The sequence below is a fragment of the Tyto alba genome, unplaced genomic scaffold, assembly GCF_018691265.1.
Source record: "Tyto alba isolate M040663 unplaced genomic scaffold, T.alba_DEE_v4.0 Super-Scaffold_11, whole genome shotgun sequence".
NCBI classification, from domain to species: domain Eukaryota; kingdom Metazoa; phylum Chordata; class Aves; order Strigiformes; family Tytonidae; genus Tyto; species Tyto alba.
Genome location: NW_024881273.1, coordinates 11,401,813 through 11,414,243, shown reverse-complemented (window position 1 = coordinate 11,414,243; position 12,431 = coordinate 11,401,813). Strand labels below are relative to the sequence as shown.

General features: G+C 43.4%; 2 protein-coding genes across 3 annotated transcripts in view; one reads left to right on the top strand and one right to left on the bottom strand.

Moving 5' to 3' along the window:
* Positions 1-1,978: 1,978 nt before the first annotated feature.
* MRPL41 (mitochondrial ribosomal protein L41) lies at positions 1,979-2,592 on the bottom strand. Its single transcript, XM_009964085.2, has one exon. The coding sequence runs from the start codon at positions 2,499-2,501 to the stop codon at positions 2,094-2,096; it is 408 nt and encodes a 135-aa protein (XP_009962387.2). The 5' UTR covers positions 2,502-2,592; the 3' UTR covers positions 1,979-2,093.
* Positions 2,593-2,745: 153 nt separating this feature from the next.
* PNPLA7 (patatin like phospholipase domain containing 7) overlaps positions 2,746-12,431 on the top strand; it is a 126,816-nt gene continuing 117,130 nt past the window's right edge. Inside the window, exons 1-7 of one of the 2 annotated variants that reach the window (XM_042786733.1) lie at positions 2,746-2,775; positions 3,436-3,470; positions 6,467-6,554; positions 7,167-7,249; positions 10,025-10,113; positions 10,491-10,631; positions 11,916-12,075. In XM_042786733.1, coding sequence (XP_042642667.1) covers positions 3,438-3,470; positions 6,467-6,554; positions 7,167-7,249; positions 10,025-10,113; positions 10,491-10,631; positions 11,916-12,075 — 594 coding nt within the window. In that variant the 5' untranslated portion in view covers positions 2,746-2,775; positions 3,436-3,437. Of the gene's footprint in view, positions 2,776-2,802; positions 2,969-3,435; positions 3,471-6,466; positions 6,555-7,166; positions 7,250-10,024; positions 10,114-10,490; positions 10,632-11,915; positions 12,076-12,431 lie in introns of those variants that run through there. The other variant, XM_032999994.2, reaches the window with a different exon arrangement.

Below are 12,431 nucleotides of genomic sequence, written 5' to 3'. Positions count from 1 at the left end.
AGTCCTTGCGAGGACCTGCCGCCTTGTCCTCTGGTGGCTCTGTCTCTTAGAGGATGTTTGGTGGTGGTGAATGGTCTTGGGGAGTGGGAGTAGATAATCCAGTTTCCTCATGCCTTGGTGAGAACACAGAGGGTGTATCCATGTAGCAACAGGGCTTTTGACTATGACTCTGTCTTAAGAGGTTATAATGGTTTTTTATTGCTGTGTGACATTAAGAGGAAACAATCTGAGGTTGGTGAAGCTGGAGAGGTGTCACAGAATGCAGTCAGACTGAAGCACTTGGTTTGTGCATTATCTCAGTCCTCGCTTTGCTGTGAGAAATGAGGAGTCTCCTGTTAAAATCTGCCTTCACATAGGGAAGGGAAGGCAAGCGACTTGAGACGAAGCTGGTATTAGCATTCACCTGCCCACTCCCCTGTAACCAACTGCAAACAATTGTCCCTTCTGAAAAGTGTGAGGTGGAAGCTAAGAAAGTGACACCTCTGGAAGGAAGGGGGAAGCACCAGCTCTGCCAACAGCAGCCAGAGCTGAAGGCAGAAAACCACTTTTGTATAACCATTATTCAGATGAGCTGAAAAATAAATGAAAAATGCAGGTTGGGCTTGCTTAACTAGAAAACCTGTGCCTTCCCTCACCCCCACTATGTGTGTGATTGTTGCACCCTTGGTGTCAGCTTGTTAACAACTCCTCCATTTGCGGTTGTTTGGGGCTGCAGCACTAAGAAGCGGAAGCCTGTGCAGCATCCCTTCCCTGCCATCACAGCCCTGCTCACAGAAAACCCAGTGAATATGCTTCCTTCCTCCAAAAGTTGAACATTTTCATTGCGATTTAATTCTCTAATTCTTAACCTTTGCAGTCCTTGGTATGTAGGAAATCTAATGGAAATCCCCCCTGAGCACCTCTTGGGAGGGCTACGCCCTCCAGACACAGAACCATCTTGGAGGAGAATTATTTTCTCAAGAGCTACAGCACTTGTGTTAGAGAAAACATGTTATTTCCAATGACTTAAAACCATGGAGAATTTAGCATTCTACTTTAAATAGCTGCACACAACTGTTGAGGTAAGTATCACTTGTATTCATTTAATTTGATGAACATCAAGACACTGGTCTTCTAGGAATATATGGCCAAAAATAACAATTCTTGAGATATGTTTCAAACTTAGTTATCTTGTAATTTCAAGTAACTGCACTAAGGAACAGACATTAAATGTACCTATTAACTGTATCTCGATTTACTCTTAGGAGTAGTTTTAAAGCTTGGGAAAGTCTGGAAAAATTGTGGCATTTGATATAAGCTACGGTTTTCTCCTCAGCGAGTTTAGGGTATGGACTTCATAGAATCACAGAATGGTTTGGGTTGGAAGGGATCTTAGAGATCATCTAGTTCCAACCTGGCCTTGAACCCTTCCAGGGAGGGGGCAGCCACAGCTTCTCTGGGCACCCTGGGCCAGCGCCTCACCGCCCGCACAGGGAAGGATTTCTTCCTTACTAAATCTACCCTCTTTTAGTTTAAAACCGTTACCCCTTATCCTATCACTTGGTTTTGCTGGTTGGAGATGTCCCTCTTGGTTTAGTGGGACGCTTCCTTGGGGCTGGGGGTTAATCCATCAGAGTGTTCCCTCCTTGGCTGCAACCGCTGCTCCCGGCAAGGGGCGGCAGCACTGGCCTGCTCTCCACAGCCAGGACACCCCAGACCCTCCCAAGGAGATAACACATGCCTTCTTGGTCTTAAAAGACAGGAATTCCTTCTCACAAAGAAGGAATTATGCTTCAGCAACCTGGAGAGAAACTGCCTTCTGCTAATTATCGGCACCTGGTCAGTCAGCTCTTGTCTGGAGAGCAGGACACCTGCATGCTTACACAATGCAACTCTACACATGGTGCAAGACACAGGCAACCTCTCCTTGGTCACATGTAGGAAATGAACGGCCGATTTCCCCCCAGCGATTTGAATCAGACATTGCAGAAAGACAAAGTGGAAGGATTTGCTTTTAATAGCCAGTGACAGCAACTGTCCCATGTTTGCCGGCGCAGGTCATGTCTCACGGTGGTGATGCTCTCCACGGCGCCGGGAGCCCTGCCGCTCGCTGCCTACCGCACGTAGTTCTTGGGGAAGAGCTGGAAGAGCTTGCCCTCCTGCGTTGGCTCGAAGCCGTACTTCTCCAGGTTGTTGGGGTCAAAAGTGCCTTCCTTCACATCCTTCTTGATGTGGGGAGCCACCACCTCAGTGAAGAGCTGCTCGGCTGTCATAGGCGGCTCGGAGCCCTCCGGGGCGCGGTAGGAGACATACGGCTTGAGCTTGAAGCCTTCCAGGTCGGGGACGACGAACTGCGGCACCATCTCCTTGATGAGGATGAACTTCTTGTTCGAGGTGAGCACGCCCGGCCTCCTGGCCCCTCGGCCCTTGTTGTAGCTCCGGGGGCCGCGCTTGCTGGTGAACGGGGACATGCGGTCGGCGCCCCGCACCAGCCCGCGGGCCAGCTCGGTCAGCAGCCCCATGCCGGGTACCCACGGCCGCCGACCGGCCCCCTTCCCGACTCAGCCACCGGGACCGGCGCCGCCGCTCCCCGCCTCCGCACACCCCAACACCGCCCGCTCCTATTGGCCGAAAGGCGGCGGCCAATCCGCAAGCGCCCCTCGCAATTAGTATTCCTTCCCTGCCAATCAGCAGTGGGGAGCCAGTGGGTGGGCGTCGCCTGCCGGCTGCCCGCCCCACCCCGCCCCTCAGCCCGCGGGATGACCCTTGACCCCGGCGCGGCGGCGGCGGCAGCGGGTGAGGGGCTGGGGGGACCGGGGGGACCGTTGGGACCGTTGGGCTTGGGCGGATGGTTTTAATGTCCGCGTTCCGTAATCCACTTTAGCGAGAGGCGGGAAGCGGGGGCCGGGGTGACCCGGGGCTGGCCCGGGCTCTGCCGCGACCCCCCGACTCCTTTCTGTAAAGGCTTTTCCCTGGGTAATGAGCGTCGGTGAGCGTCCCCGTGTTAGTGCCTGACGCGTGGTTATAACCGGAATTTTCATTTTCTTTGAAGACTACGTAACCCAGAGGCGGTCTGTTTGTACCACTGGAACGTGGGCGTCCCCCGCGCCCCTGGGAGTTCGCAGCGTTTCAGGGCCCGGGGGAGGTTTTGTCAGGGGACAGCAGGGTCACAGCCGCGCTCGGGTGTTGGAGCGAAGCCCCGGTGCCGCTTCCCCGAGGACTTCAGTAGCTATTGTTACTGGTAGCTCTGCTTTTCCGTGAAGACTCGCTGGTTTTTGTTGCTTGACGCAGAGGAAAAGGGACAGTAAAGTACAAAAAATGTACCCCTTGAACTGTTCCGCCAAACTGGAAGAGCAGTTCTGCTACACTTTGCATTGTGGGGTTAAAACCAATTTGGATTAGAGTCCTGTCAGCTCTTAACTCAGTCTTTTATTTTTGTTCCTGCTGTACCTCCAGACATGGATGAAGAAGGCAACAGCACCAGCCTTGAGGTACAGTATGCTTTGCTATTACTTTTGAACATACTTATTTCTCTATTAGTATTTCCAGAAGCTGAAAGTTACTATACCTAATTTGATAATATTTGGATAATGTCCTTAGATGCAGTGTTTTTACTTTGAAGGAACTTTTCCTGATAAGAGTTTTATCTTTCCAAAAATTTCAAGATAGGTCCCAGTTTTTTGTGTATATTTTAATTATTTTTTTTACTGCAAACTGTTTGCACTCTGCTTCATATTCTAAGCTGTTAGCAGAATGGTACAATTTAAGTACCTTCTGCTTCAACAATACATTTTTAACCTGAAGATGGAAGGATTTCAGAGTTCTCTGACAGCTAGCTCTTCTTGCATTTGTTCTTAATCATAAATATGAAACTCATAGTCCAACAAGGCACGTGGTGCTTTTCATAGTAACGAAAGACAAGGCCCGTGACAGGAAATATTTCTTTGCAGAACTGAAAAATACATACAACCTACTCGTACATAGTTAAAAAGCATTTTGTGAAAATCCAGTATCTGTAGTCAAAACATAGGCATGTGGACCCATGTACTTACACGCTACAAGTCAGGCTGATGTTCTGGGCAGTCCCAGTTTTAAGGCCTTGCTTTCAGCACTGATCAGCGTTTGCCACCCCTCCCTCAATACAGGCTATGCCTCACTGTTTGCCTTTGATTACAAGGTGAAGTTGTTAAACTCTCAGCAGAGCTACTTGTTCTGTGCTTGTTACTCTGGATGAGCATTATTTATGTAGCTGTATATTTTTGTTAATTACTTTCCCATTTTTTTAATGAAATGTCAACATCATTGGAAAAAGCAGACAAATGTTATTTATGCTAATACATGCCCTTAGCATATAATTGCTCCATTTTCTAATGACACAAGGGTCTTTTCAGGGTTGTTCCACATGTGTTTTGTGTCTGAGACTTGTTTGAGGCTGTGTAAGGCATGTGTGAAGTCCTTGTATTTTGGTGCTGGCTGTCACCCTCCGAAGAGAGGTCCTGCAGGCTTGGGCTGGTGGGAGGGCCCTGTAGTGCTCTTGGCTTGACCGTGACCTCATACCTCTCTCAGATGCCATCATGTAACAATAAGTGCTTACATATCTCAAATGTCTGTATGGTTGCAACCTGTCTGCTTGCTTTCTCTGCTTTTCTGGAAGGATTCTCAGTGCTTGAAAAGATAACCCACCAATTATGTGGGAGGAATACCATGTTTTCACCAGTTTGTGAGAAACCTTGCAAGAACCTCCCAGTTTTTCTTGGAGGTCTGAATTTCTCTTTTACCTTGTTGTTTTTCTGTATTGAGGCATGAGGGCTCAGTCTGGTGCACGTGTGTGTTCCATTCTTTTGCTCGTGAATTTGTTGCTTCTCCTCGTGTAGCAGCAATGTGACTGTCAGTTGGCAACTACTATTTTTGATGTTATTTGAGATCATACAGACCTGGATAGTAGCAAAACTGTGCATGTCCCTAAGACTGTCAAGGGGAAATAAATTAAGTGACCACAAAGTGACTTAAACCAAGAACCTTCTGTATTTTACCAGAATGTGTTGCATTTGTTGCTAACAAATTTTCAACTTTTTTTTTTTTCAAGTTCTTGTGACTTTCCTCTGCAATCCCACTAATAATAGTTTGATAATAATAGTGATAGAGTTAGTTCAACTCATGCTGGGATGATAAATTGTTGATACACTGTGTTAAATCAACCTAAGAAGACAAACCAAAGACAGCAGTCCATTTGAGTTGACTGGTCAGGCAGGAGTTTTATTTGCACTGTAGAACTGGAATGAACTTCATGAGAGACTAGTTTGGTGACTTGCCATACACTTCATTTTTTTCTTGGTGACAAAGCTAAATTAAGAGGTCATCCAGATATGGAGCTGAGGGCAAAAACTGGGACCAGAAGTATGTGTAGTACTTACGGCTCAAGTACTTGTAAGGTTCAGGACTTATAGGGGGGGCATAGCTGTTCTTATACTTGTTTTGTTTCTTACTTGTTCCTAATAGTTGGCTTGCTTTTTTCCCCCCTGTTCTGGTAAGTTTTGAGCTGGGATTTGTGAGACTATTTTAACTGCCAGAGTTTTTTCCTGAATAACAGTAGTTGGCACAGGTCCCAGGACAGCATACCTGAGGTTGGAGCTTTTTCCTGTACCCATGATTTTCTTTTTATGATTAATTTCATCTGCTTTTTTTTGTCAGTCTCATGGAGTCCTTTACGCTCAGTCCTCATCCTTGTTGCTCTGAATAATATAAAATCATCAAAAAAGTTCTCAACTCACTGTTTGACCCTGTCTTAGAACTATTTAGGAATGTGTTTAACAGCCACCAACACAGAAATCCACTACTGACCCCTCTCCACTGAATGTCTTGTGTTTGTAAAGGGGGCTATAGCTGAAAGAAAGATGTTGGAACAATCTAGTTGTGTTGTATGTGCCAGACCAGGCATTGAGATGTTTTTATGGAGTCTTTTTGCCAGTCGTGGGGAAACTAATTTCACCTTCCTTTTGGTGCTAGCCTGTGTTACCAGCAGGTGGAACACAAATTCTTCAGTTTGTAGAAGACAGAATACAGACTACTATGGTAATGTGTAGCTTTAATCAACTGGATGAAAGGTTGTGTGTGCATAAATAGTGCGTAGCTTCTCGTAAGTTCTAGGAACTCTACTAAGTCACAGTCAAAGTGTGAGTATTTGTTTTTTTGCTGTTGCTGTGCATGAGGTAGGAATTAATACCTGTTATTTCAGCTCATGTACATTGACTTGATCAGCTTGCAGATCTGTGGGGGGAAAAATGCTGAATATTCTGCATGGGAGCTTATGAGTGAGATACTGATGTAGTTTAAACTTCTTGCATGTGTGGTGTTTTAATTAAAGATGAATGTGTTTGACTTTTGGACATCTTACTGAGCTAAGCGTTCTTCAGCCCTCCAGAAATTACTTAATAGTTTTCAACTTAAGAAGTTACTAACTTCTTTCCCCCCTAAATTCCTTTCACAGCTGACTGGAATTGCAATTGGAGCTGCAGTTGCATTACTACTTATAGCAATTGTTGTGTTTGTCATTTACAGAAGAGTGAAACAATCTAGTAAGTACTCAATAACTATGTATGTTTTAAAAACAGTTTTCTCAGATATCTTCAGTATTTTTGTAATAATATGTGGCAGATTCTATGCAGATTCATAATAATTGTTTGCTGTGAAGGTAGCTTTAAAAGCATGGAGAACTTGTGTTGATTCACTCACTCAGGTCTGAGCATGGAATTCCTGTTACATGCAGAACTCTGGAGATTTTTATTTCTCTTGTGTTTGATAGCCTAAGTATCAGTTGTCATGCAAATAATTTCAGCCCTGCTGCAATTTCACTGTTGCAGTAATGAGAAATGGGTGAATTAGAGGTTTCCTTTGTGAGATTAAAAAGGCTCTCTAAACAAATATCAGGATTGGGTAACTTTATCTCCTCTGCTGATTAGGTAGAGCCTCAAGCCAGCTCTTCCCTAGTTTGGCTTGGCTAACCAGAGTTGGATAATGAGATATCTTGTGTTGGTTTAAATGCCAAATGCTGGCCACAGGAACTTGCTGCTTGGTAGACAGGAGGCACAGCTGTTACAGAGGTAGCAGAACTGACAACCCGTGCTCAGTGTTCCTTCCCTCAGCATTGAGCTGCAGCTGGCTTCTGATGTGACACTTCTCTGTTTCAGAACAACTTCAGCCACATGTGCCTCAGTACAGATTTCGCAAGAGAGACAAAGTGATGTTCTATGGGCGGAAGATCATGAGAAAGGTAAGTGCATCTGACACGATGGGAGGGAAGTAAAGATCCAGTTCGGGAGGTGTTGTAAACTTTGCAGTACTTCACTTCCTTAGCCTGGCCCAGGGCCTTCAATCCATAAAATGTCATTGGAATTCTGGGGATGTTTCAGAACTCCTGGAATTCTGCCTGAATTGCTGGTGGAACAGCAATAGCTTCTCTTCTGGCCAAACCTTACCTCTTTCAAGAATATTTGCAGACAATGAGGGTGGTAATAAATCATTGAATATCTAACTCCTCTATGGTGTTAATGATTGTTTAAATAACTATAGTCTTTCTCAGTATTTAGGATTATATTCAAGATACTCAGTGTTTATATTCAGGATTGTCCTATTCAGATAATGACTTCCAGTACTGCCATTGCATTCAAAGCTGACACCTTTCCCACATGAGTCTATCTGCAGAGCAGATAAGTGAATTTACCCTTCTGCAGTCTACCCGTGAGGAACACTAAGTACTTCAGCATATGAGCCTGTGTTTTCTTGTACTCAACTGTAAATAAGATGTGTCAAACTGTCTCATTAGAGACTGTTCAAGAGGGGCTTATCCCAAGATTGACCTCTGCCTTGGATTGGCACAAGGAATACACCTGTGCCATTAGGTTCCTGTCCTGATGTTGTTTCTGTCCTATTACTCTGAAAGGTCTCCTCAAGGGTTTTCTGTCAGTCTGGAATCTGTTTCTGCATCAGTTGGTTAAATCCTTCAAGGCTATGGCTGCCTGTTTGGTATTTACTTCCTTTTTTGTTTGTTTGTTTTTTACTTTTATCTTTGCAAATGGCTTTTCTTGGGAAATTGCAGCAAGAAGGCTTGAGGAAATCTGAAGACAGATATTTCCTTTAATGGATTAGGTTAATCTTAGTAGGTATGCTAGATGTTCAGCACTGATTGCCTGGATTTCATTTAACTGAGGGGATTCATCTTCCTGTCTTTCTCTTCAAAATACAGGTTTCCCTTAAAGCTACTTAGTTGCACGTGGAATGTGAGATTCATTTTTTTCTGGCGGACAGCACCACCATGGTGAAAAGAACTCATCTTTTCAGAGGTGTCACAAGTGGCTATGTCAGTGCAGAGATTTTGCATTTGGTTTTGTTACAAGCTTGTGCAATAGGTCCTGGAGGTCGAGGTGACTTCCTTACTCAACACTTCCCATACCAAAATTTATGTAGCAGCTTCTTGGACCTCCACGTGCAGTTTTAGTATATATGATGCTATTGATAAAGCCTGACTTTGGAAAACTGCCTCTTATTCAGGTGGGGACTCTGACCCCTCTTCAGACTAGCAAGTGTTTATTGCTTGCTTGTAATCATCTGTTGAATGAATGATGGTAGATACAAATGGTTAGTGAAGAAAAAGGCTGTTTAATTCTGACTGCAGTAAGTGCTCCCTGTCTTCTGTCTGGTAGAGTCAGAACCATGGTGTGGGTCCGGTGGGCCTCCTGACCCTGGGGAGCTGTGAGGCAGGAATGGCCCCTTTTGGGACCAAAGGCAGAGTGTTGCTGAGGGGGGTCTTGTGGAAAAACCTGCTTGAGTCCAGGTGTGCACTCACATGGCCAGGGCACTTAAACCAACTTCTATAGAAAAATAAGGTACAGGTAAGTAACCTTGCTTTGTTAGTCACTCCTTGTTGAAGAACACTTCCTCTTGTGAGCTGCTGCAGCCTTCTGCCTCATGCACTACTAAACTTCATTGAGGTGAATTCAAATACTTGGACTTAATTAGACACTGTGCTGGTTTTAATATTAAGTTCTGGAGCTCTGTTTCATTGCGGAGGTTCTCCCTGAGACAGAGATTACTCCCTGAATAGAAGTTACTCCCTGAACCTTGCTTTTGCATTGCAGATCTGCCTTTTTGTAGAACTTGGCCAAAAAAGGCCTCCGTGAAAAGAAATCATGTGTGTTGCCATCAACTTCGCAATTTTAATATTCTTTAATGCAGCTCTTTAACACACAGAAGTGAAGAATGCTTAGAATTCCACATGGTAAAATAATTTCAGGTAGTTTTTGGTTTGGGGTTTTAGACCTTGGTTTTTGCTTTTATTTCTGAATAAGACAGACTATTACAAACTAATGCCGTTGCCTGTACTTCATGTATTTTTGATAAAATACCAAGATTTTACTTAAAAAAAAAAAAAAAAAAAAAAAGAAAAGAGCTTCCAAACTCATTAAAGATTTATTTTGTGAGAGAAACTTTTTCCTGGATTTCAACAGTTTGAGAAACAAAGAGCGAACTAGTAATGTTGTGACAGTAACTGAGGTGTTTTCTTGGTCTTGCAGTTGTTGCATTTCTCCAGAAGGTGGCACTTAGTAACTATTAAAACCAGGTAAAAGCCTTGCAGCATGTCCGTGGTGCTGTCTGTCACTATCTCAAAAATGTGCCAGGCCCTAGTTTGTCAGCATCACAGGCTGCCATGGGAGTAGTGGAGCTTTAAATGTTACTCGTCTGCCTGATCTTGAGTGTTCCTAAGTGAGAACTGTATAGCTAAGGGCTTTTTTTACCCTCTACCATCCATTTCCGTTGTAGTAGTTGATTATTAAAAGCAAAGTATACCCCACTTGCTTTCTAGAAAGAAAGTGATCCTGGAGTAAATGTTGTTCCAATCCTCCAAGGTCTTATAAGAGTGCTTCACTCTGCTCATGTTCCAGTGACCTGGTAGATGAGTTGGAGCCTTTACAGGGCTGGAACTAGTGGGTTGGGTTTTTGGTTTGGTTTGTTTTTTAGTAAATGTTTTTGTTTTCATTTTTCCTCCTAGGTTACAACTCTTCCAAATTCTCTGGTTGGGAACACTGTGCCTCGCCAAAGGATGCGGAAGCGGGCAAAAGTTTTATCTTTGGCTAAAAGGTACTGGGCCTTTTGGGGAAGGGAAAATTCATGCCATGAAGGCTGGGTTTGTGGTTTTTTGTTTGTGGTGTGGAACCTACCTCTAGCATAGCACTTTTCTGTAGCTGCTGTTTTTCCACAGTTCCATCAGCTGTGCATCGGTCTAGCATTTTTCTGGGAAGTTTGCTGAAATGGTGCTTTATGCATGCAGCACTGTCACTAGTTTTGCTGAAGAAAGGCAGGAGGGTGGAATGCTACTGTTTTATCTAAATGATAATGTGTAACTTGGCATGGTGTGCATTTAGTATTGCAGTTAACCTATGGTGTCATTACACAGCCCGTACTTAAGACAAATGAGGAGACTTCCTGATCTTTCTGACTTGTGTTTTTTGTTGTAGGATTCTGCGTATTAAGAAGGAATGTCCAACTCTGCAGCCGAAAGAACCACCTCCCTCTTTGCTAGAGGCAGATTTGACGGAATTTGATGTAAAGAATTCCCATTTGCCATCAGAAGTCCTATACATGCTTAAAAATGTTAGGTAATGTTAAACAGAAAGACAAATTTGGATTTTGGTTTTGGCAGATGTTCAGATGATCTAAATATCTGTCAGTCTGTGTCATGTCTTATATTTTATCGCTGCATGGTCAGAATCTTTAAGCAGTCGACTAAAAATTCATCTGAGCATGAGGAAAGAATAAATGACTTGTAATTTTCTAGAAATGTTAAGGAAGAGTTGAGTGCATTTAAAAAAAAGGATGTAGACTAGTGGCCTGAATTCAGAGTTAGTGATAATAAAGCTATTCTAACATGAACAGATTTCTTTTAGTGCCTTTTAATACTAGCCCTTTGGACTATACCAGAAACTTTTTTGTACAGAAAAGCATCATAATTGGTAAATGTTAGTTAGATATCATATTGACAACTCTCTAAGCTGCAGAATCTTTTACTTCTCAGGCTAAAAACGTTGCAAATGGAATCAAAGTCAACTTAATCCCCACAGCATTTTTGGCAAGTTGAGAAGAAGGGATGGTCTTTGTGCCTGTTTAGCAAGGGGTTAAATTTTCTGACACAGCAAAGATGAGATCTTCCAATCTGTAATTTTGTTTGAGTATGTTCATTTTTCTTCCAATTATGATACAATTTGGTCTTGAAGGTCATACATACTGTAATAAAACTGCTATTTAAGTCATCTGAATTTTCTACTGTGGAATTATGATCTCCTATGACTAATTGATGTTGCAGTAGAATTTGATTGATTGATCCTGTTAAATGTGAGCTAATGGATCAGGTTTAATATGCGTATTTTTGTCTGCCTGGTAGTGACTGATTAGTTTCAGTATTGAAGGAGTCTAGTTGCACATTACCTGTAGGAGATGGAATATTCCAAACTTACAAGTATGTGCAGATGACAGGAATTTTTCCCTTTGCAGTAATTATTGTGTTCTGGTTCCACGGACAGAGTAGTTGTACTAAAAGGAAAAGTTCCATAGAGTGACATTTCTCAGGCAGTGTGTGAATCTTGCAGGTTCTTCCCCTTCAAAAGCCATGCTGGTTTTTGCTTGAGGAAGGCTAGTTATACTTCCTTCTGAGCCTGCTGGCACTGCTTGTAGTGTTACACAAAAAGGAACTCCAGTCTTTACAGTTTTCAGTGTTTCACAGTAGTCTTGCACTTCTGTCTTGGAGTTCTGCTCCTTCTGCCATGCTATTGGACTGCCCTGCAACAACTGACTGCTATTCGTGTCTGGGGCCTTTGCTAATTTAGGGGGGATTTTCCAAGGACAGCAGTGATTTTAGGTTTCCCTTTGCATTTTCTTTCCTGCAGGGTCCTTGGCCACTTTGAGAAACCTCTTTTTCTGGAACTTTGCAAACACATGTTTTTTGTGCAATTGCATGAAGGTGAATACATCTTCCGTCCCGGGCAGCTGGATAACAGCATCTACGTTGTGCAGGATGGCAAGCTGGAAGTTTGCATTCAAGAAAGTGTAAGAATAAACTGATCTGCAGTTCTTGAGATCAATCCATAGGTGTAGCATATGGGTTGGCATGAATCATTAAGCATTGATTAGACTTAGACATTTGAATAATAGTGATTTAGAAGGGATTACTTCCAACCCTTCAGGGCCTTGATATTTATAAAGATCAAGGTTTTTAGCTGTGATCCCCCGTATCTTAGATGAGAGAGCAAAACACAATGCTGATCAGGCATTCTGAAATGTCCTCGCATATTCTAGTTGCATAGTTATTGAGGGAGGACAGGATGGAAGATGGACTTTGCATAGTATTGGGAACATTCTCCTTTTGGATGGTAGTTACATAAACGAGTTAGGTACATAGAGAA

Bases quoted from the DNA above. Each gene is read 5' to 3' on its own strand.
- MRPL41 (XM_009964085.2), bottom strand. From the start codon at position 2,501: ATGGGGCTGCTGACCGAGCTGGCCCGCGGGCTGGTGCGGGGCGCCGAC.